General features: G+C 37.8%; 1 protein-coding gene and 1 pseudogene across 2 annotated transcripts in view; one reads left to right on the forward strand and one right to left on the reverse strand.

Annotated features, from left to right (window-relative positions):
- The first annotated feature begins 2,618 nt into the window (after positions 1 to 2,618).
- Positions 2,619 to 6,119, forward strand: LOC307101030 (oligosaccharyltransferase complex subunit OSTC-like; annotated as a pseudogene). The gene is made up of 2 exons: positions 2,619 to 2,675; positions 5,722 to 6,119. The product of its transcript is annotated as an oligosaccharyltransferase complex subunit OSTC-like (transcript).
- Positions 6,120 to 19,440: 13,321 nt separating this feature from the next.
- Positions 19,441 to 22,170, reverse strand: part of DBX2 (developing brain homeobox 2) — a gene marked incomplete at its 3' end in the record, with an annotated part of 35,729 nt that continues 32,999 nt past the window's right edge. The window contains exon 4 of the mRNA XM_079773490.1: positions 19,441 to 19,773. Coding sequence (XP_079629616.1) covers positions 19,441 to 19,773 — 333 coding nt within the window. The remainder of the gene's footprint in view (positions 19,774 to 22,170) is intronic.

Here is a 22,170-nt window from a genome sequence, read left to right on the forward strand (position 1 = left end):
TTGGACAGTTCTTCTACTATTAGTAGAAGGAGTAGCCCAAGAGCCACATCACGCTATCTAAAACACCCACAGAAAATAAAGCAACTTTCCCAGTAGTTCTGGCAGATAATTACCAGGGACAACTCTTCCTGAACTAAGCACTATGGCCAAGGGACAGGGGTGCTCTCATTAGTCAAGCCTGGGGCATGTGTCCTCTTCACTCTGGAAGATAGAGTCTATGCTCAAGTCACTTGGAATGAGTTCTACCCAGGAACGGATGGGATTTGTTAACATATATGATGAGAAATGCTAGGCATATAAGATCACAGATCTTTGCCATCATTTTCAAGATGACAATGTTCTCAAAGAAGTATCTACAAGGTATTATAAAAAGCAGTGTAAAGTTAAATTTATACTCATGTGCCAACATGCAGAAGGCAAATTGTATTTGTGCCAAGATATCAGACACTGTCTTGTAGAGCATTATCAAGAAAAACATTTGGAGGCAGTGAGGTTACAACTGTCTTGCATCCCTTTTTTCTACTTATATTATATGAACTTCCTAAAGCACTGCCAGGTAGCTCCTCAATTGTTATATGATAAGGCAGAGGCATCTTAGTCTGAAGATAATCAGAATTCTCTTCGATTCAGTCAATAATACCTATAGCTTACGACCCTGAATGAAGTCCCTAGTCCCTTTAAGCCTCAGCTTACTCACTTGTAAAATTAAATATAATGCCTGCTTTAGTGGATGTTGGAGAATTAAATGAGCCTATCACAGCATCTGGCACATAGCAGGTGCTCAACAAGAGTTGTTCTTAGTAGCATTGCTCATATTCCTTCACAGCCTTCTTCATAGTATTCTCTTGTCTGATCTTCCCAATGTTTTCTTCACTAAGTGTAAGTTTGAAAAAGACAAGGATCCTGGCTGTTTTATCTGCTGATAGCTTCCTGGGGCTTAGAACTGTACCATAGTAAGTGCTCAATAAGCATTTGTCAAATTAATGAAGAAATTAATTGCCTATCTTATCTCCCAGCTCAAGTAGTTCATTCACTGAGGAGATGATGCCTGCTCAATTCATTTTATACTACCCAAGATTATTAGTTTAGCATTTAGAGTAAATAAATATTTGTTGAATGAATGACTAAATGAATGAAAACCCAAACAATTGCCTTCTCAAGTATCCCATTTTCACTTCTCAAGCACGAATATAGTCAATGAACATTTTAACTGCGTTCATAATCATCATTCCCAGCATTTTAAGCTCCATGTTCAGAAGGGAAAATGCTACAAATAATATGCCTTCATGTTCAACCAAACACACATACATATTAAAGTTAAAAGCATAAGGAGTGGTTTTTATGTTGTTCAATGGCATTAAAAATTTAAAGGTTGCTCAATGATTTGGAGTGCTTTTTTTTCTTAAACTTGTCTGCTTTTCAATCCCATACAATGAGTAGTAAAGCATATATTTAATAAAACATTTCTGAAGTCAGAGCATATTATTGAATGATCAATAAAATGTGCTTTTTAACTTATATGCAGGCTGATATAATCAGCTTTTTAATGAATCCCTAGACTACAGCAGAAAGTTTTATAAATCTCAAATAGTGTGATTTTTATGAAAATTATTAGCATACTTGTTCACCAAAGAACTTTACACCATTTTCTGGGATTTTTAATGGTTGTAATGAGGCAAAAATTACAAAGAAGCTTAAAGCCTAAACTTTACTGGCAATATATAGAACAAAAATCCATTTAGCCATCACTTAAGCCATCCCCCAAGCACTTACATATTGGATAAGCATGATAAAATAAGGAAGAGATTACTTGTTTTCTCCAAATCCTAATGGTACTGTGTACTTGAACAAGATTTGAACCCTGTTAGTCAATTTCCTAATGGAAAAATATGACCTCCCACCTTTGAAAATTAAATGACCCTTTGGAGACTTACTAAAAAGAAGGCTTGCCCAACTTTGCTAACCATACAAAATAACATCTTGATGTACTAATATATGAATAAAAAACATCTGCATCATGTTTGACTTAAAATGTACATTGATTTGAAAATAAAGTGGAAAGTTTTTGTAAAAATGTGTGCTTTATTTCAAAGAATGTAAACCATGAAACACATTTTTGATACGGTTCTAAAATTTAATTCGGTTGTCTGAAATAAAGCTCAGAGAAGTCTACTTTTCTTCCTGATATGGGACTGCAGTTGACCCTTGAAAATGTGCATGTAACTTTTGACTCCACAAAAACCTAGCTACTTACAGACTACTGCTAACCAGAAGCTTACTGATAACATGAACAGTCGGTTAACACATATTTTGCATGTTATATGTATTATATACTGTATCTTTATAATAAAGTAAGCCAGAGAAGATAAAATGTAATTTTAAAAATCATAAGAAAGAAAAGCATACATTTGTAGTACTGTACATATTTGTTGAAAAAAATCTGCATATAAGTGGACCAACACAGTTCAAACCCATGTTCCTCAAGGGTCAACTGTCCATAGAACTTTCCAGCAGATAGTTTTGTCCTGAGGTCAACTGACTCAGAGTAGGTCTATTAATGGGATTCAGGAAGTCCCTGAAAGCCCTGGAACTGTGCTTGAAGTTTTGTATGTACAGACATGTATTTTTCCAGAGAACAGTGTCTCAATCTTGGCAGTATTGACATTTCGGGCCAGGTAATTCTTCATTGTGGTAGCTGTCCTATGTAATGTAGGGTATTTGGCATTATCTCTGACCTCTACCCATGACACACCACTAGCATAGCCCCAACCATAACTATCAAAAATGTCTCCAAATATTACAAATGTCCCTGAAAAACCACTAATGTAGAGAGAGGTTCCACTGTTTTTATCAGATTCCCAAACAGCTTAAGAGCTACCGCTTTAGTGTGTAGAACAAGAGTCCTAGTCACCTCCCCATTGTGCCTCATAGATAAGCACGCTGGTCTGGCCTTTGGGATTCCCCCCAGAATGAAACCCATTGCTGTTATTCTTGTGCAGGCAGATCCATGGGTGTCCCCACCTCATCCTCCCCTCTGAGAATTGCAATAACCTAAAGATCTGTTTTTCCAAAAATCTTTGACTAAGATCTCCCAATTGTTGATGGTTTCAGAAAGTCTAAGGATCGTGTTTAAAGTCAAAGAGTTGTAAACCTTCTAGGTTGTTAAGGTTTGTTGCTCATCTTGTTTTTGATTCCCCACCACATAACCAGTGCCTGACTTGTGTAATCAATACATATTTGGTTGATGATTGGGTAACTTCACTGTGAAACCAACAGCATCTGTGAGGGCTTATTCTTAATTAAAAGACCCATAGTGTGAAATATTCCTGCAATCACTCCCTCCCAAAGTTCTGATTTTCTCTGTCTGTCTGCTAGGAGACTGTTGCCTCCGCAATCCATCCCAAGAAGAACAGAGCCCAATAAGTCTATTCCACACCATTAATTTGGACTCATTGGCAGTCGGTTTATTCTTTGCTCCCTGTAGGTTCAGCCCCATGTAAAAGTCACAGGTATTCCTGAAGGCATATAACATCTCAAGTATCCTTATCACCCCCACTAGAACCCTTGTGGGCTGTGAGATAGTTCTCATGCTCTGCTTTCCTTTAGCCAACTAACCCATAGATTTAACCTAATTTCCTCTTCCTTTCAAAACCCACCACCCACTGTCCTTGATATTCTTTTCCACATCTTTTCCTTTTTCTTTTTCAAATTTAATTCTGAAGTGAAATAGAATCTCTCTAGTGCCCTACACCCACCCACACACACACACACACACACACACACACACACATACACACACACCTTTCATGCCTACCCCACGCAGACTGTATTAAAACAAAAATTTAGCTACATGCTATTTCAGGAGACCCATAAAACATAAGGACATAAAAAGGTTAAAAATGTAAGTCTGAAATACTACTCTAAAAAGAGTTGATATAACAAAAGGGACTCCAAGTACAATAGCAACACCAGAGCTAAAGAGGTTTGCTACATGACAAAAGGTTTGATTCACTGGGAATACAAATCTAAATTTACATGTACTAATAAAAAAACTTAAAAATATGTGAAGCAAAATTTGACAAAACTATATAAGCAACTTGACAAATCCTGTTGCAGTGAGATTGTTGTCATAACGTTCTCAGTAATTGGATCAAACAAACCCTAAATTAATAAGTACACAAAGATCCTATATAATAAAAGGCTAATATGCAAATAGACTGAATGGCGGAATGACTGGTTGCTATGATGCACACTGACCACCAGGGGGCAGACACTCAATGCAGGAGCTGCCCCTGGTGGTCAGTGCACTCCCACAGAGGGAGTGCTGCTCAGCCAGAAGCCCAGAAGCCAGGCTCATGCTGGCAAACACAGTGGTGGCAGGAGCCTCTCCCGCCTCCACAGCAGCGCTAAAGATGTCCGACTGATGGCTTAGGCCCTGTCAGACAAACCCTTGAGGGCTCCCCGACTGCGAGAGGGCACAGGCCAGGCTGAGGGATCCCCCCCACAAGTGCACGAATTTCGGGCACTGGGCCTCTAGTTTGGTAATAATGTATCAAGCTCTATCTAATGTACATAGTATATATTTCAAACTCTGTTCATCCAATACACACTCCAATAAAATATTTTACACCAACTCCCCTGTGTAAACTTCTAGCTCCTTCCTATCTGCTCTCTCAATTGATTTCTTTCCTACTTCACTGAAAAATTGTAAGCAGTATGAATTTCTCCAAACTCCCTCTACCACATCTACCCACTTGACCTCTGCACCCATACTCTGCATTCCCATGTTTACTACTGATGGACTCTCTGTGCTTCAATGTAAAGCCAGTCTATGCCCTTGTGCCCTGGACCCCATCCTCCCCTTGCCTCTTTTTGCTAACAGTCCTTTGTCTCCTATTTCATTCTGTTGCATCATTCCTATTCACATTCCCATTAGCATGACCCCTCCTCCCCTGCAAATACTCCTCCATGCTTGTAACTACAGTCTCCCAACACCTCTAATCTGATACTCTCAACCTACTCTAGTCCAGCTTTCACATCCATCATTCTACTGAAACTGTTCTTGTCGAGATTTCCATGGCTAAATCCAATGGTCTTTTTAATATATATATATATATATTATTGATTTTTTACAGAGAGGAAGGGAGAGGGATAGAGAGTTAGAAACATCGATAAGAGAAAAACATTGATCAGTCACCTCCTGCACACCCCCTACTGGGGATGTGCCCGCAACCAAGGTACATGTCCTTGACCAGAATCAAACCTGGGACCCTTCAGTCCGCAGGCAGACACTCTATCCACCGAGCCAAACGGGTTAGGGCCCAATGGTCCTTTATGATTTCCCATCTTACTATGCTGGTGTTAGCACCGATCCAGGTTATCACTCTCTCCTTCTTCATTAGCCTCTAGGACACCCATGCACTTGGTTTTCCTCCTACCTCAATGTTTGGTCCTTTTCCGTTCCTTCCTGGTTATTCATCTTCTCTCAGGCCTCAGGACTTAGCCCTTGGTCCTCTTCTCTTCTCTTCCCATACTCACTCCCTTGACAACCTCATCCAGTCTCAGGGCTTAAATGCTGTCTATATGAAAATGACTCCTAAATGTATGTCTCTAGCCAGGCCTCTCTCCTGAAGTCTAAGTTTGTATATCCAATTACCTACTGAACATCTTCACTCATTAACAACATGAACTTGCCTTGCCACCACCAATATGGAGACTTAGTACCAAGTCCCAGTCTTAGTGCTCAAATGCCCCAACCTGAAGCTGAAGAAGCCGTTCTGGTGCACATGCCCTCTGCCATGATGGTGTATGCTCTATTGGTGGTGTTTTACTTTCTCATCACTGGAGGAATAATTTATGATGTTATTGTTGAACCTCTAGAGACCAGTGGTTTTTTTGGCCTAGAGAGTAAATGGACAATATATTATGGAAGGACTCACATCCAATTTTCTGTTCACAATGGGAGTTTAGGTTTCATAATCCTAGACTGATCCAATGCACCAAACATTCCAAAACTCAATAGATTTCTTCTACTCACTGGATTCATCTGTGCCCTATTGAGTCTTCTTATGGCTAGAGTGTTCATGAGAATGAAACTGCTGGGCTATCTGATGAATTAGAGTACCTTTTGAGATGAAATCTGTGGATACTAGATTTGCACCTGTTAATAAAGTTTTAAAAGTTGTACCAAACCTCTGATATGAAATATGGAAAAGGATAAAAAGTAGCAGAAAAGAAGCATCTAGTAGAAAACATGGGAAGCATATTAAAGCTCAGACTAGAATATCTTCTTGGTATCATAGAGACAAGCTTATCACAGTATTTTTTCCTGGTCCTATGCTGTCATACCAATGATGTTAAGTGGCATTCTCTTCTCAGTTTTTCATGTATTAAAGAAAATATATTCCATTTATACAAATATAATACTTAACAGAGTGATTATCTTTTTCAAACCACTTAACATTTTTTGGAGATGACATTCCTGACTTTCAAGAATTGATGTAAAATTAGAAAGCAAAATCCTAAAGCTGATCAGCTTTACCTGTGCTGCTTTGCCTTTAAGCAGAGTATAACTGTGCATTATGTCAGATATGTATGTAACACTGTTTCCTGGACAATAAGGTATATGGAAAAAACAGAAATAAATAATGTTTTAATAATTAAAAAAACCTCAACATGTTTAAGATTTCTGATCTCCCTCCCAAGAACCTAACTCACCCATAGACTTCCCTGTCTTAATTTCATTCCTTCATGAGCCCAGGCATAAAAACGTGGAGTTGTCTTTATCCCCTCTGTCTCATACCACCTTTATTCTGTCAAGAAATTAATTTGGCTCTATCTTCAAACTACATCCAGAATTCAACCACTTCTCTGTACTACCCTGTTACTACCATTGTCCAAGCATCATTACTTCCCCGAGGATTGTTATACTAGCTTTCTGACTTTCCTGATCCTATCCTTCCCCTTTTAGAGTATTCTCAACCCAATAGCCACCAGTGCCCCTTTGACAATGTAAATCACATCATGTGACTTCCCTGTTCACCCTCTCATCTCATTCAAAGTAAAAGCCAAAAACCTGATAATGAAGTGCACCTCTTACTATCTGACTTCACCTCTTGTTATTTTCTTTGTTGTCCGCACCCCTCCAGTACCACTGCCTCCTTGCTGTCCTTTGAACATAGCACACAAGCTCCCAGTTACCAGCATCTCCATCTCTGTAGTCTGTCTTCCCACTTAGATCCCTTGCACTTCCTGTCCCTGCCACCTGAAATGCTCACCTGATACCTACGTGACTAATTTCCTCACCTTCTTCAAGTGTTTGCTCAAATGTTATTTACTTAGTGAATCTTTCCATGACCCCTTTACTTACAATGGAAGAAAATCACCCCAAGCCCTCCTGTATTACTTTTCCCCCATAGCCTTTATCAGAGTCTTACATACTTCTAATTCACTTACATGCTATACTCATTATTTATTATCTGCCTTCCTTTCCCAAAATGTAAGAACTTAGGGCTGAGATTTCTGTTTTGTTTACTGATGTATCTCAGGTGCTTTAAAGAATTTCTGGCACATTGTACACACTTTGTAGATATTTGTTAAAGAATGAATGAATGAATGAACAAATAAATGAGTGAATACATAGAACTCTGCATCCAATATTCTTGTCAAAACACAAATGGAATAATTTTGATATTTGAACATGTACTATGATATAAACAAGTCTAAACAAATATTAAAAACACTATTGTAGCCCTGGCTGGGTGGCTCACTTAGTTGGAGCATCATTCTGTGCACCAAAAGGTTGTGGGTTCAATTCCCAGACAGGGCACATACCTAGGTTGCATGTTCAATCCTGGATTTGGATGCCTACGATATTTCTCTCTCTCTCTTTTTTTCCTTCCTCTCTCTCTGAAATCAATAAAAAACATATCCTCCATTGAGGATTTTCAAACATCACTAATGTACAGATTAGTGTGGAAATACACTTGTAACTATAAAAGAAGTACCGAGTCTATCTGAAAGCAAAAAAAAAAGGACTGTCTCACCGAGAATTTTATGTTCAGGTACATATTAGTGAGTGAAATAATACCTAGAAAATTTTTAAATGCCTATAGCTGAGAACTGAAAGTGGAGTGCAATGAGCTTTGAGTGTTCTAGGCAGAATGAAAGAACAGGAGCAAAGAAAGACCTAAGGCAACAGTGAGAGTATGAAGAGCAAGATGCAATAAAAAAAATAAGTCTTGAGTGAAGAGATGGTGGTGAATGATAAGGCTGGGCTGAGAATTAAGTACAAGCCGTTTCACAAAGATCTGTGTACACCCTAATAAAGAATTTCAACCTCACCCTGAAAGCAATGGGAAGTCTTCCAGTTCCTTCACCTCTTTATCACTAGTGACCATTCTCTCCATCCTGTCAGCCATCCATCTCCATGGTCTGATCCTAGACTTCATCAGTACTAGAAACAACATCACTTCTAAAACCTAAATTGCAAATATTACACTTTCCAATCACCAGGTCACTTGTTCATGTAGCCCCACAGCTAAAAACCTTCACCTTCACCAAAACTCCCTTACACTGACCCCAGCACTTTCTCACAGTCAGCCCTTGCCTGCCTCATCCCTTTCCTCGTCTAGCCAAATCCCATGGTCCACCATCAGAATCACAGTCTTTCCAAAGACCCTGAGCTCCCTTACTCTTTTATCCCTCCATACCACTCTCCTGGCTAAACCATGATTGTTAATCTGGCATCTGAAAATTGGTAGAGAAAAATTATATATGTGAACTTATTTGTTTCACTTTAAATTCATATCACAGACCACAAATGGGTATTCCAAAACACCCAGAAATCTTAGCCTGATAGATTCACTTTCCCATCCCTCTTTCATTTTCTCTTCTTTTCTCTCTAATCTTCTACACCCTTTCTCATCCTTCACTTTCATTCTCAGCCTATGACTTTGCCTCATACTTCAATGAGAAGCTGTAAATGGGGAAAAACTCATCTTGCTCTCTACCTACAAACAGACTTGCCTCTGCACTGCAATCCTCTAAGAGTCCAGCAGAGAAAGTACCCTCTCCTCCTAAAGGAAGGCACCCCTCCACATCTAGCTCCTCATCCAATTCCTCTTTGTCATCAAGGCTGGCTCCTCTCCTTTTCTTCATTGTCATCATTCTCTCTCAATTAAATCACTCCACTGTTATCCTCTTATTCTCTAGTAGCCCCGACTTAAAAAAAAATTTTTTTTAAATAACTCATTTCATTGGATAAACCCCTCTAGGTTCACGGTCTCTCCCCATTTCCCTTCACAACAAAAAGTTTCAGACTTTTTCTATACTTAACCCTGTCCACTTTCACAGTTTTTATTCTCTCGTCAACTCTTTCCAGTCTGGTTTTCACTCCCTACCATTCCAGTTAAGGCTGTTTTTGTCAACATTATTACCAACCTCTCTGTTGTCAAGTTCAAAGATCTTTTCTCTGTTCTATCTTACCTCTCAGCAGCATTCCAGGGGGTGTTTAACCTTCTCATCTATACTAATAAAAGGGTAATATGCTAATTAGACCAGGAGACCTTCTAAAAGTCCTTCCAGACAAAGCCATGGTGGTAGGGCCAAGGCAGAGGTGGTTAGGGGTGATCAGACCAGGAGGGGAGGGCAGTTGGGGATGAGCAGGCTGGCAGGGGAGCCCAGTTGGGGGTAAGCAGGCTGGCCAGTTGGGGGTGAGAAGGCTGGCATGGGGGGGCAGTAGGGGGCAAGCAGGCCGGCGGGGGAGGGGCAGTTGGGGGCAAGCAGGACGGCAGGGAGGGGCAATTGGGGGCGATCAGGCCGGTGGAGGGGGCAGTTGAGGGCAATCTGGCTAGCAAGGGGGGGCAGTTGGGGGTGAGCAGGCCAGCAGGCAGAGTGGTTAGGGGCGATCAGGCCAGCAGGTGAATGGTTAGGAGCCAAAGGTCCTGGATTGCGAGAGGGATGTCCGGCAGTCAGACATCCCCCAAGGCCTCCCAGATTGGACAGGGTGTAGGCTGGGCTGAGGGACACCGCCCCCCCTCCTGCCCCCGTGCACAAATTTCGTGCACCAGGCCACTAGTTCTTATAATAATCTTCTCTTCACTTCCTGATACAATACATTGCTTTCCCTCTTACCTCACTGCTTATTCCTTCCCACTCTCTTTTGCTAGCTCTTTTTCAAACTCAGTTTGTTGGTGTTCCTCAGAGTCACCCCAGGGCCCTCTTCTCCTCTTTTCTCTCTATACTTTTTATTATTCAATCCCACTCAATAATTTTTAAATAGTTTGAGATGACTCCAAAATTGATACCTCCAATATGGATGTCTCCTCTCAAGCCCAGATACCCTTAACCATTTCTCACCAATGTGCAGTTGAGTGACTGACTAGTTTGAGTCCAAAATTATATTTCTAATTCAAACTCCTTCCTCACACTTCACCACTTTAGTGATGTCTTTATTGTTTATCTCATTGCTTAGCCCAGAAGTCTCAGAATCTTCATGATCCCTTCATTGCCCCCACACACTCAGAATGGGACAATGTAGACACCTCAATTCACCTAACTGAGCACATTTTGGGGATGTGGGAGGAACCTGGAGTCCCTGGAGGAAACCCACAGATGTGGGATAATCTGCAAATTCCACACAAACAGTGGCCCTGGGCCTGGCCAGGAAGCAATTTTTTTTTTTCTTTTCAATGTTACAACACAAATGATATTGAATGAAATGAGTTATTCAAGGACCTGCTGTAATTATACAAGAAGGGAGCAAGGAGGAAAGTGTCCAGCTGACTCCCATGCTGTCCAACTATTTTGCTATTTACTGAAAGAAGGAACTACTAGTGAATATTTGACGTGAAAGAAGAGCTCATACTTAACTTTTTGTACCAATTTCTATTGTGAAATTTTTATTGAATTTATTAGGGTGAATTAGTTAATACAATTGCATAGGTTTCAGTTTACAATTCTATAATACATCATCTGAATATTGTGTTGTATATGAACTGTTTATTAGAAGGAAAACAGAAAAATGGAATGGATTTGAGATTTACATTAAAAAGGAAGAAAATATATAATAATAAATTCAGGAAGAATTCAAAATACAATGTGAATTGGCAACAAGAAAAACAATACCTAAACTGATAGTGATTTAAACACTTGTCCCACCTACCTGCAATCGGTCTTGGAACCACATAGTCCTAGATTCTATGCAAAATGGCTCCAAGGGTTAAGGCATTCTTTCCCTCCTAGCAATTGCTCACCTAAGGAGTTAAGCTCTAAAGGCCCTGTGGTCTAGAAATAGGAATAGCTGTTCTGGCTAAGCTCTAGGAGAGTTCACTATTATAATTAAGAATTTATTCTGAAAGGGATCTTAGGAGTAATCTAACAAAAATCATATCACATATGAGGAACCAAGTTGTTAAGAGGCTACATAAAAGGCCACCAAGCAGAGTTATTGTATTCTGAGGTGATATTTATAAGCCTGGGGAAAAAGAAAAAAAGAAGACAGAAGAGCTCATTTGAATCTGAGATACCTGTGAGACAGCCACGTCAAAATGTCTGGTTTTTAATTTTAAAAGTAATATGATTTACAGATTATTTGGAAAATAAAGAACAAGGAAAAGAAAGCAAACATCATCTTTCACCCCAACTCAGAGACAGCTATAGTTAATATAGGGGTGTATAGTCCTGTCTCTAAACCTGTACACACACACACACACACAAATACACAATTTTAGGCTATTAACATATTGTTTTATCATCTAATTTTACCTTTAACAATGAATCATGGCCATTTTTACAGTTCACCACTCATCTACAAAGTTATTTTCAATAGCTGCATAGGACTTCATTATATAAATTTGCTAAAAATTGATTTAACCAATCTCCTCTTGTTATCAAAAACAAATTATAAGAGAAGTTTTAGGGCAGTGAAATTACTCTGTCTGATACTATAATGATGGATACATGTCATTATACATTTTTCAAAGTCCATAGAATGTACAACAGCAAAAGTGAACTCTAATGTAAACTATGAACTTTAGGTGACAATGATGTATCAATGTAAGTTCTTCAATTCTAACAAACATATCACTTTGGTGCTAGATGTTGCTAGAGGGTGAGGCTGTGTGTATGTGGAACAAAGAGTATATAAATTTTGCTGTGAACCTAAAACTGCTTTAAGAAAGTAAAGCCTAATAGGTTATGACGACCATCCTATTATATAAAACTATTGGCACATTTCTATTTCCTTAAGGTAATTCCAGTAAACAGAATTATCTGGTTAAGGAGTATGCTCATTTACCACCTTATTTGTGCCATCAATTTCCCTCCAGAAAGTCTTTTATAACTTACACTCCAATTAATTGAGTTGATTTTTTATCCCTGATTCAAAATTGTTCATATTGTGTTTCACTACATACCTCCATTTACCCCATCCCCAAAATAGTGTTGTAAAAGCATTATTAAATGTTTCTACCAACAACATCCCTATTTGCTTAACCACAATGTAGTACCAAGTTCACTGGGTCTTTTGATTACCAACTAACTGCATCTCTGAGAAAATGTATACCATGCTAATTTGTCTTTATTTAAAATTTCAAAGAAATTCCCACATGGATCCCAGATGTTGACCATTTGATGTAAGAAGGTGTTTCCTCATTATACAAATATGGTATGTGTCCAAAATATTGACATTGTTTAGTTTATGAATCAGTTAAAATAACTATATCACAAAAAACAATGGTTCACGTGTGAGTCATAAATTAAACAATGCCAATTTCTTGATGTGCACCACATTTGTATAATAAGGAAACACCTTCTTGGATTAAATGTTCAACATCTGGAATCCATGTGAAAGCTTTAAAAAATTAGTCCTGTATTTTCTTAAATTTTCCCAGTGTAGAAAGAAATCCTAAAAGGAGGCAGTTTTTACAAAACTTTCTCTGCTCCAAATAGTCTTGCAAGTAGTACATCGCTTGGTTATACAAAAGCTTAAGCCAAAGCAATATAAGTCAAATTCTATTACAGGGAATGCAAACAAAAGTGGGTTTTTTTATTATTTATTCTAGATATTTCACTATGATATTGTAGAATACAGTTATAGTGGGTTGAATAGTGGTTACCAAAAAAAGTACTGGTATGTGCATATCCTAACTCCCAGAACCTCTGACTGTGACTTTATTTGAAAAAAGGGCCTTTGCAGATGCAAGTAAGTTAAGGATTTTGAGTGTGGTCATCCTGGACTTAGAGTCGGCTTTAAATCCAATGATAGGTGATCTTAGAGAAAGGCAAAGGGAAATGTGTGACAAGATACATAGGAAAGAAAACAATATAAAGTCAAAGGTAGAGATTGGAGTCACACAGCCCAAGCCAAAGAACTCGTAGAGCCACCAAAACCTGGAAGAGACAGCTTCTTAAAGTCTGCAGAGGGGCCATGGCTGGGCTAATATTTTGACCTCCATAAATATGACAAAATACATTTCTGGAGTTTTAAGCCACACAGTTTGTGGTAATCTGTTACATCAGCCCTAGGAAACTACAATGAAAACTCATACTAATAGAATTAGATATATATCATAAATTAATTATATCACTATGTTTTATTAGACTTTGACATGCTGATTTTTCTGCTTTTGATTAGAATCAAGCACTTGTTGGTTCTGCTTTGTGTTTAAATAACATTAAAGGCTCCCTTTTAATGTTGGAATGTTCTGATCCCCAAAGACTCTCCCCATAATTTCAAGAGTTGTTCAAAGTTGTTCAAGCAACTTTGAGAGGATATCCATAGAGATGTGACATCTGAGCGAGTCTAGACTAAAAAGGCAAAGCAGCCTTACCATCTCCGTCTTCGGTGGCATGCCCATTAGTTTGCTTGACTTCTGCACATGTTGTGGACAAAAATACATACTTGGAAAAGCTAAATCAAGGGGACAGGCAGAGAATAATCAACGAACTTATATACATATATGCATCATCCATGAACACAGACTAAAGTGCAGTGAAGGCATGGGGGTGGGAGAGTGGGAGCCTGGAGAATGGGGTCAATGGGAGTGGGGAGGAAGGGGGATACCTGTAATACTCTAAACAATGAAGATAAATTTTAAAAATATGACTGAAAGCACAATTAAAGACAGGTAGAATATTACCCTACATTAGTATGTTTGCTGCTGGCTATGTACTGAAATCCAAGTGTGTCTGCTCCCTTGGATTTTGAATTAATAGGCTGTTTTGACCAACTTTACAGTGGCTTTTTGGAAGAGGCTCTCCATTTGATATGTTTGGTACTCCTTGATATTCAACGCCACTGAAAGCAGGTATAAGCCCAAGTTCCCTCAATTTTCATTGTTTTATGTTTGCTGAGATTTTACTGAAGTTAAAAGAAATAATAAGCATTGGATTGTTATTCTTCAGTACATTTTATGGTACAGGATCCCATGATCATTCTTTCCATGACTTACCACCTCCTGGCCCTGTCCCCTGGTCCACCTCAAGAAGTGAAGGAGTTAATGAAATATTATGCAACCATCATAAACAGTTTCAAAGAAATTTTAATGGCATGGGAAAATGTTCTCTGTATAAAGTTAAGTTTAAAAAAGCAGGATAATTTGTTTAGACACACATATTTACATATACATACATTCAAGAGTGAAAAATTTTCACAATAGAGCTAAATTGGTTGGTTATCTCCAAATGGCAGAATTATACATACATTTTTCTTTGTTAGCTATTTTCAGGTGTGTTCCTTTATAATGGGCATGTATAATTTTTATAACCAAAATAATAATGTAATGGAACCCAACTAACAGCTGGAAGCTAACAACCATCTTTGTGGGGCTAGTGCTATGTCCTTAAGGTAGTTAATTATTAAACAAGGTTGTTTATTTCAGAAATGGTTTATAAAAATATATAAATTAATTCTGTAAAAATTTCCCTGTGTATTAAAGAATACTCATCATCCTTATATCCCACTACTTGTGTTATTTACCTTTACTTCACTCTTCCCACCCACCATGAGTACAGGCTGATCTGAGGCTGAGAAGAGAGAAGGACGAAAGTAGACAGTAGAGTGCACTATGAACAAAAGAAAGTTACTGAATTCTTCCCTTGGACTCTTTCCGACTCCTCTTTTGACCGATGTAGCTGAATGGAGGAGGGATAGCATAGAACTCCAGCAATGCAAAGTAGCTTGTATTTTTCTGAATAGTGGATTACTTAACCCTATCACTACCACCACCACCACTGCAAATGAAGAAATGGGTGTTTTGGAGGATGTTAGATTATTTTTTGCCCCAAATTTACTGGTTGCAGTCACCTGTGGCATGGAACATTTCAAATGTTGTTTGACAAGAAGACTATATTATAAGTTCCTTGAGGGCAAGAACCGTGATCTCCCTCATTTGTTTACAGAGAGCTCAGGACAATGCTCAATAAGTGTTGAAGTCCAGAAAGAAAAAATATATTTGTGGATTTCAGATGACTGCAGAGGCAATATCTAACACAAGGCTTATGAGCAAAATGTAATGAGCATTAAAAGGCCAGCAGACACAGATGATGTATTATAGAATTGTGTACCCAAAACCTATATGTTATTAACCAATGTCATTCCAATAAATTCAATTTAAAAAAAAGCTAGCAGACCTTGATGAAATCATTGCTCATCAAGGGAAGAGTGGTGGAGCACGTTGGGAAGTATATACATTTTAAAAGGATGCATCAACATACAGATGATGTATTACAGAATTGTATACCTAAAACTTATATAGTGTTATTAACCAATGTTATCCCCAATAAATGTAATTTAAAAAAAAATAAAAGGATGCATCAGAATGGGGAATGAAGGGAGCCAGAAGGAATATGTATGGTTTGGACAAGCATATTTAATTGTGATTTTATACTTTAAAAGTGAAAAATATTATATGCATAATGATCCTCATGGGTAGAGAGGAAGGTGTGGATGTTGAAGAGTATGTATGAAATATATGTCCAAATCTGAGCATATACCCAAAATTGATTGGAAGATAAGGCCTGTTCATGCATGTGGATTTTTAAAGCTTAAGAATCATTGGCCTAAATAACTAGGTTCCCCACTCAAACCACCTCATTACTGATAAAGGAGTTGCCTTTTAAACATCAGTAATTGTGGTGTTCTCTGTCTTCACATCCAGTGATCCTTTCTTACTGCTTACAGACTTCCAGCCCTTTATATTTAGCTTTATAAAGTAGTCATCTTGATAGATGCTAGAGGATGGTGCTCACCATTTTGTCCTTCTCATCTGCTTAAGACCCATTTGATGATTTCCTTAAAATTTTTTTAAATACTTTTGCTTCCAGACTTCTATGGTCCTGGTGCTCACTAGAGCAGTATTTGTCTGGGAAGCAACAAATACACTAATGTGTGATCACATGGAGAAAAGGAGAGAGCATGTAGATAACAGAGGAAAATACACCTGTAATACACAGTAGGTGAATGGAGGGCTAGCAGAGCACAAGGTAAGAGAGAAGGGAGACCATTGTCAATTAGAATATCAAGCTCTCCAGTTCTTTCCCACAACTCAGGTAAGTGAAGGCCAAGTTAAAGGTGTAGCAGGCATATGTATGTGTACTGTGTGTATGTGCTTCTGTTTCCTAGGTACTCCTAATATATTCATCCAAAGAGTGCTTTTCCTAAGCCTACCACATTCCAAAGTGGAAACCAATTAGAAGATTTATTTGTATATTCAAATATCAAGCCAATCTTACAAAGAGAAACCTCTGAGTCTGAGCATGGGGTAAAACCCTGGGGGAAGATCACTTAAGTACCATTAGCCCCCTTCTAATACCTGGGTAATCAATGGCCATGACAGTTTCTCTCACTTGATTTTCCAGATATTCTCAATAGAAATGGACTGTAGGTAAGTACTTATTAGCAATGAGTGATAATTAAAAAATCCATTTTATGCTCCTGTGGAGTTAATCTCTATAGAGGCTTCATAGTTAAAGGTTTTTGCAATTCTTTTTTTGTTTTGTTTTGTTAATCCTCACCCGAGGATATTTTTCCATTGATTTTTAGAGAGAGTGGAATGGAGAGGGAGAGGCAGAGAGAAACATCTATGTGAGAGAGACACATCGATTGGTTGCCTCCTGTGCATGCACCCCGACCAGGGCCGGGGAACCTGCAACCAAGATATGTGCCCTAGATCTGAATCAAACCCGGGACCCTTCGGTCCTTGGGCCGATGCTCTCTCCACTGAGCCAAAACGGCTAGGGCTTTTGCAATTCTTTACTTTCCCTAAACTTTAAAATGCACAGAGAAGAGAATAGTGAAGGAAAACCATTCCCCAAATAAGAGCTTGTAAAGTATAATATGGTTCTGAATTTTTCAAATAAATTTCACTGCAATCCTCAAAGTGTTACGTCTTACAGTGCATCCCATAGTGGTATGCACCCCCACATAGTTGGTAAGATTTCAAGATTTGAAACTTGACTGCCAGGGTCCAAATTTCATTTATTCACGGCCAATCACCCTAACCACATTGCCTCAGGCCCCCTGTCTGGGTAACAGGAATCCTGATAGCAATAGTGCCTACTCATAAGGTTATTGTCATGAGTTAACCCACCCTAAAGGCATAGCACATAGAAAGGACCCATTAAATGTAAATGAGGTTAACATCATATAAAGAAAAGAAACCACACTATAAATCATTTTTCAGGGTGATTGCTTCATAAGTTATATAACTGTCTGATCACTATGTTGTACACCTGAAACTAATAACCTAAAAATAAAGAACATTTTAATTTAAAAATTTACTTTGTTGTCAGAATATTGCTGCCTCTATTTCCCACAAGGAGGCACTGAGAAGCTTCTGCCGAGATGTCTTTTAAATAAAAGATCTTGTGATAAAGGCACAAGCTAGCATACACCAATTCAAATTCCATTCACAGAAAATAATTTCCTGATGCTGACTAAAACTATTATCTTCTGAAATATTACCTTTTCTTTTCTTATACTGTTTTATTTTTCAATTACAGCTGCATTCAACATTATATTAGTTTCAGGTGTACAGCATAGCGGTGAAATACTCTTTTCTAAACCTTCCAAGCCTATAGTTAAGAACATAAGCGCATTGGAAGCCACTCTCTTTATGTAGCTTTCCCACTAACAAGATGCCACATCACGAACTTCTAATACTGTTTCTTGTCTGCAGATTAATAATAACCTAGTTCAAACCATATCATTTCCTTTTCTCTGCCTCATTTCCTTCAAAGTAAAACATAATTTTTTCTTGGACCTGGAATAAAAATTCTAGATTAACTAAGCAAATCATTACCAGAAAGGCAATTTTATAATAATACTATTTCAGGGTACTCAAAAACATAAAACATCTGTCTGGTGTTTGTTAATACATAAAAATAACCTAACATATATAATGTATACCACCTAAGTGGAAAATTAAGTCTATACCTAGATGTGCAAAGAGAAATCACAATAGATTCCTTCGGTATTGTGTTCTGAAGTCCAATTGGAACATTTAAAAAACTGTGACACTTCTTGAAGTCTTGGCTGGAGGTCACAAATAGCTTGGCACAGATGTTTTGTTTGGCCAACACACTATTTTAAAAAACTCAAATATCTTTAGGTGGGTCATGCCCTTTTTTTTTTTTTTAATCTGACAGGCCCTTAGAGGCATTTTACTTTGCAAACCCTGATTAAAGCCCATCCTTACAGAAAAGAGCTCAAAATTTAATCATTGGTTAAATGGTACCTCTCTCACCGATGGCCTGATAAAATCCAGAGACTTGGAAATTAAGAATACTAATAGGTACATCCAGAAATTCTTCTAGTTTGCTTGTTGGCTTAACTTTAAACATATACTTTCAATGTATGTATCTAACACTGGCTCATTTGATTGGGATTGCTGAGTTGTTAAAACTCATTTACAGCTGGTTCCTGAATGAAACCAGAAAATAGAAAAATTTTAAAAACATGTTCTGATGATATACAAATTTGGACTAAAATCCAACTTTTATAGCAGTTTTTAAAAATTAATAACATTTGGCCAATGGTTGTTTTTTCTTCATGTAAAAGGAGATGAATTTGCTCAATGCGGTATTTAAAGAGAAACTGGCGTTTCTACTAATGTATTTTAATGAATATTTATATACATATACACATAGAGACACATCATATATATATACATATTTAGACTGAGCCAACTACCACTCTCATTTTTTATTTTCACTTCCATCATACTTTCTGGGAGATTCTATTCCACTTACAAATTAAGTCTGAGTCTAAGACCCAAATAACAGAACAATGGGAAAAGATTCCTAAAGCATTAGTTCCTGCATCACTCCAACGTTGTTAGGTTTTAGGCACTGATGAGGCACAAGCTAGTTGGCTTTAGAGTCCAAACATTATGAGTTAAGTGTTCTTTTAAATTAACATGGAGGAACGCTTCCATTCATTCAGACGGCCCCGGTAAGTATGCCCTTGTCTCCAGCTTCTTCTCCAGAACACAAATATAAGGCACCTCGCAGTGAATTGGCTTCTGGGGGCTGTGCCCCCGAACTCTCCTGGATTAGTCTTTCTGGAGGTTCTGGCAAATTCTCCCTCCACCTGGGACTCGAGTGCTGTTGGGAGCCGTCCCAGAGGGAAGGGCACGGAGAAGGGAAGCCCAGAGCGGAGCGCGAGAGGGGGTCCTCCGGAAGGCCTGCTTCTTGGACACACCTGTTGGAAAGCACTTCCTTTTCTTTGGAATTCCGCCACTTCATCCTTCTGTTCTGAAACCAAATTTTCACCTATCGATAAGATAATTGGATAAAATGTTCACTTATTCGACATTCATTCACTTCAGCATTTGACACTATTCATTTCTCCTATTGGGCCTTCTACAGACTGCCTTATCGTGACAGCCAGTCTAGCAAAGTCCTTGTGGCTTTTCACTTGGGCTCCTTCAAAAATAACTGAGAAAGTACTTTAGTACAACATCCCCACATACACTTAAGAAGCGAGACAACTGTGGTAAATCGGTAACATCCTATGAGTCCGACATCTTTCAAGACTGATTTAACTCTCTTCAATATTTTAAATCATTTAGTTTGTGCTAAATTATTTATTCAAAGGAAATGTTATCTACTGGTAATAGCATCTGAGTGTTTATTTTGTACTGGGGTCAGTATGCACTCTACATGGGTTACAGAATTTGATGCTCAGAATGTCTTCAAGAAGTCCTCATTAGCATGCAAGAACACTGAGGCTCAGGGCGAGAAATAGTTCCAGGTCACACGGTGCTTAGACTAGAATACACGACTGTCCTGTTCTAGTGCCCAGATTCATAAGCATTTGGATCTCATCAGGAAATTTTGGAGACTAAATTAAGAATACATTTTACAATGTTTTGACAAATTTCGGGCTTTATACAGTTTCCAAGTTTGATTACTCCCAGAATTTATCAAACTGGAATAATTAGGCTCAATAGATAACAATTGATTGTAATTAACCCAAAAGTACTTACGATTGTGGTTTCTAATTTGAGCCATACCTTTCTACCACCCTACAGGAGTCTCCTTTTTCTTTTAACCTCCCTTTTTACCTATAGGGTAGTCAACTGTGCCTGAGCAAAAATTTCACAACTGGGGAATAGGTGAAGATGGTGAAGGGGAATAAAAGGTATAAACTTCCAGCTATAAAGTAAATAAGCCATTTGAGTGTACAGCACAGGGAATATAATCAATAATATTGTAATAACTTTGCATGGCAACAACTGGTTACTAGACTTATTGTGGTGATCACATAGTAAAATATATGTGTCAAATCACTATGTTGTACACCTGAAACTAATATTGTATGCTACCTATAATTAAAAACAAACAAACATGGACTCAGAGATATTTGTATACCTATATTCTTAGCAGCATTATTCGCAAAAGCAAAAAAAAATGCAAGAAATCCAGGTATCCATTGATGAATGGATTAATAAAATGTAGTATATACATACAATAAAATATTACTGTATGTACAAAAAATAAGAAAATTCTGATATGTATTACAATATGAATGAACCTTGAAGACATTATGCTACATGAAATAAGCCAGTCACAAAAGGACAAATATAGTATGATACACTCATATAACTTACCTACAGTAGTCAAATTCATAGAGACAGCAAGTAAAATGGTGGTTGTCAGGGGCTTGGGGGAGGGAGGTATGGGGAAACATTGTTTAATGGGTACAGAGTTTCAGTTTTGCAAGATGAAAAAAGTTCTAGAGGTGAATGTAGGTGATGGTTACACAACAGTGTGAATGTTCTTAATGTCACTGAATTGTACATTTAAAAAAGTTTAAGTGGTAAACTTTATGTTATGTATATTTTAACCACAAAAAAACAATACAGAAAAGTTGGAGGGATTTTTGCAACAGCTATAACAGAAAAATGTTACTAACCATAATATTCCAAAATTTTGATTAACAGCCAGAATTATTGCTGCATATCAATGAAAAGAAAATATGATAGAAAAAAATGGTTTGGTCATGAAAAGGCCAATTCAAAGATTTAAAATAGCTAGTAAAATGATTAAGAGACCCTCAAGTTCTGGTAATTAGGAAAATTTTTTTAAAAAGTCATTGCCAATGACTTTGCAATGTTTTAAAAATTATAAATAGTGGAAGGTTTGCAAAAAGAAACTGTAATTAAGAGTGCAAATATGATATAATTCAGTATTTTGATACAATAATATATTTGGAAAGGAATATTTTAATCTATCACAATTTAAAATGTACATACACTTTAACATATAAATCCAATCTTAGTTCCCTATCTTACAGAAATATTTTAAAAGTGCATGAAGATATGCAATAGTGAAACTTGGAAGTAACTTAAAGTTGAGAATGGCTAATGGGGGGGAGGGGAACATCTGTAGTACTTTCAACAATAAAGATAAATAAAATAAAACAAAAGTTGAGAACGACTAACTGAATTATGGTATATCTATGCAAATGTTTGTATGAGATATTAAAAAATAATGAAGTAAATCTGTACGTATGACATTGGAAGGCTGCATCCCATGACATTCAATGGGGAGAAAAAGCAAAGTGCAAAACAACAGGCATTGTCAGCAGCGCTTTTTATAATAGCCAGAAACTGGGAACAATCCAAGTGCCCACCATTAGAATGAATGAACTGGTATGTCATGTGA

The sequence above is a fragment of the Cnephaeus nilssonii genome, assembly GCF_951640355.1.
Source record: "Cnephaeus nilssonii genome assembly, chromosome: 6".
Lineage (NCBI taxonomy): Eukaryota > Metazoa > Chordata > Mammalia > Chiroptera > Vespertilionidae > Cnephaeus > Cnephaeus nilssonii.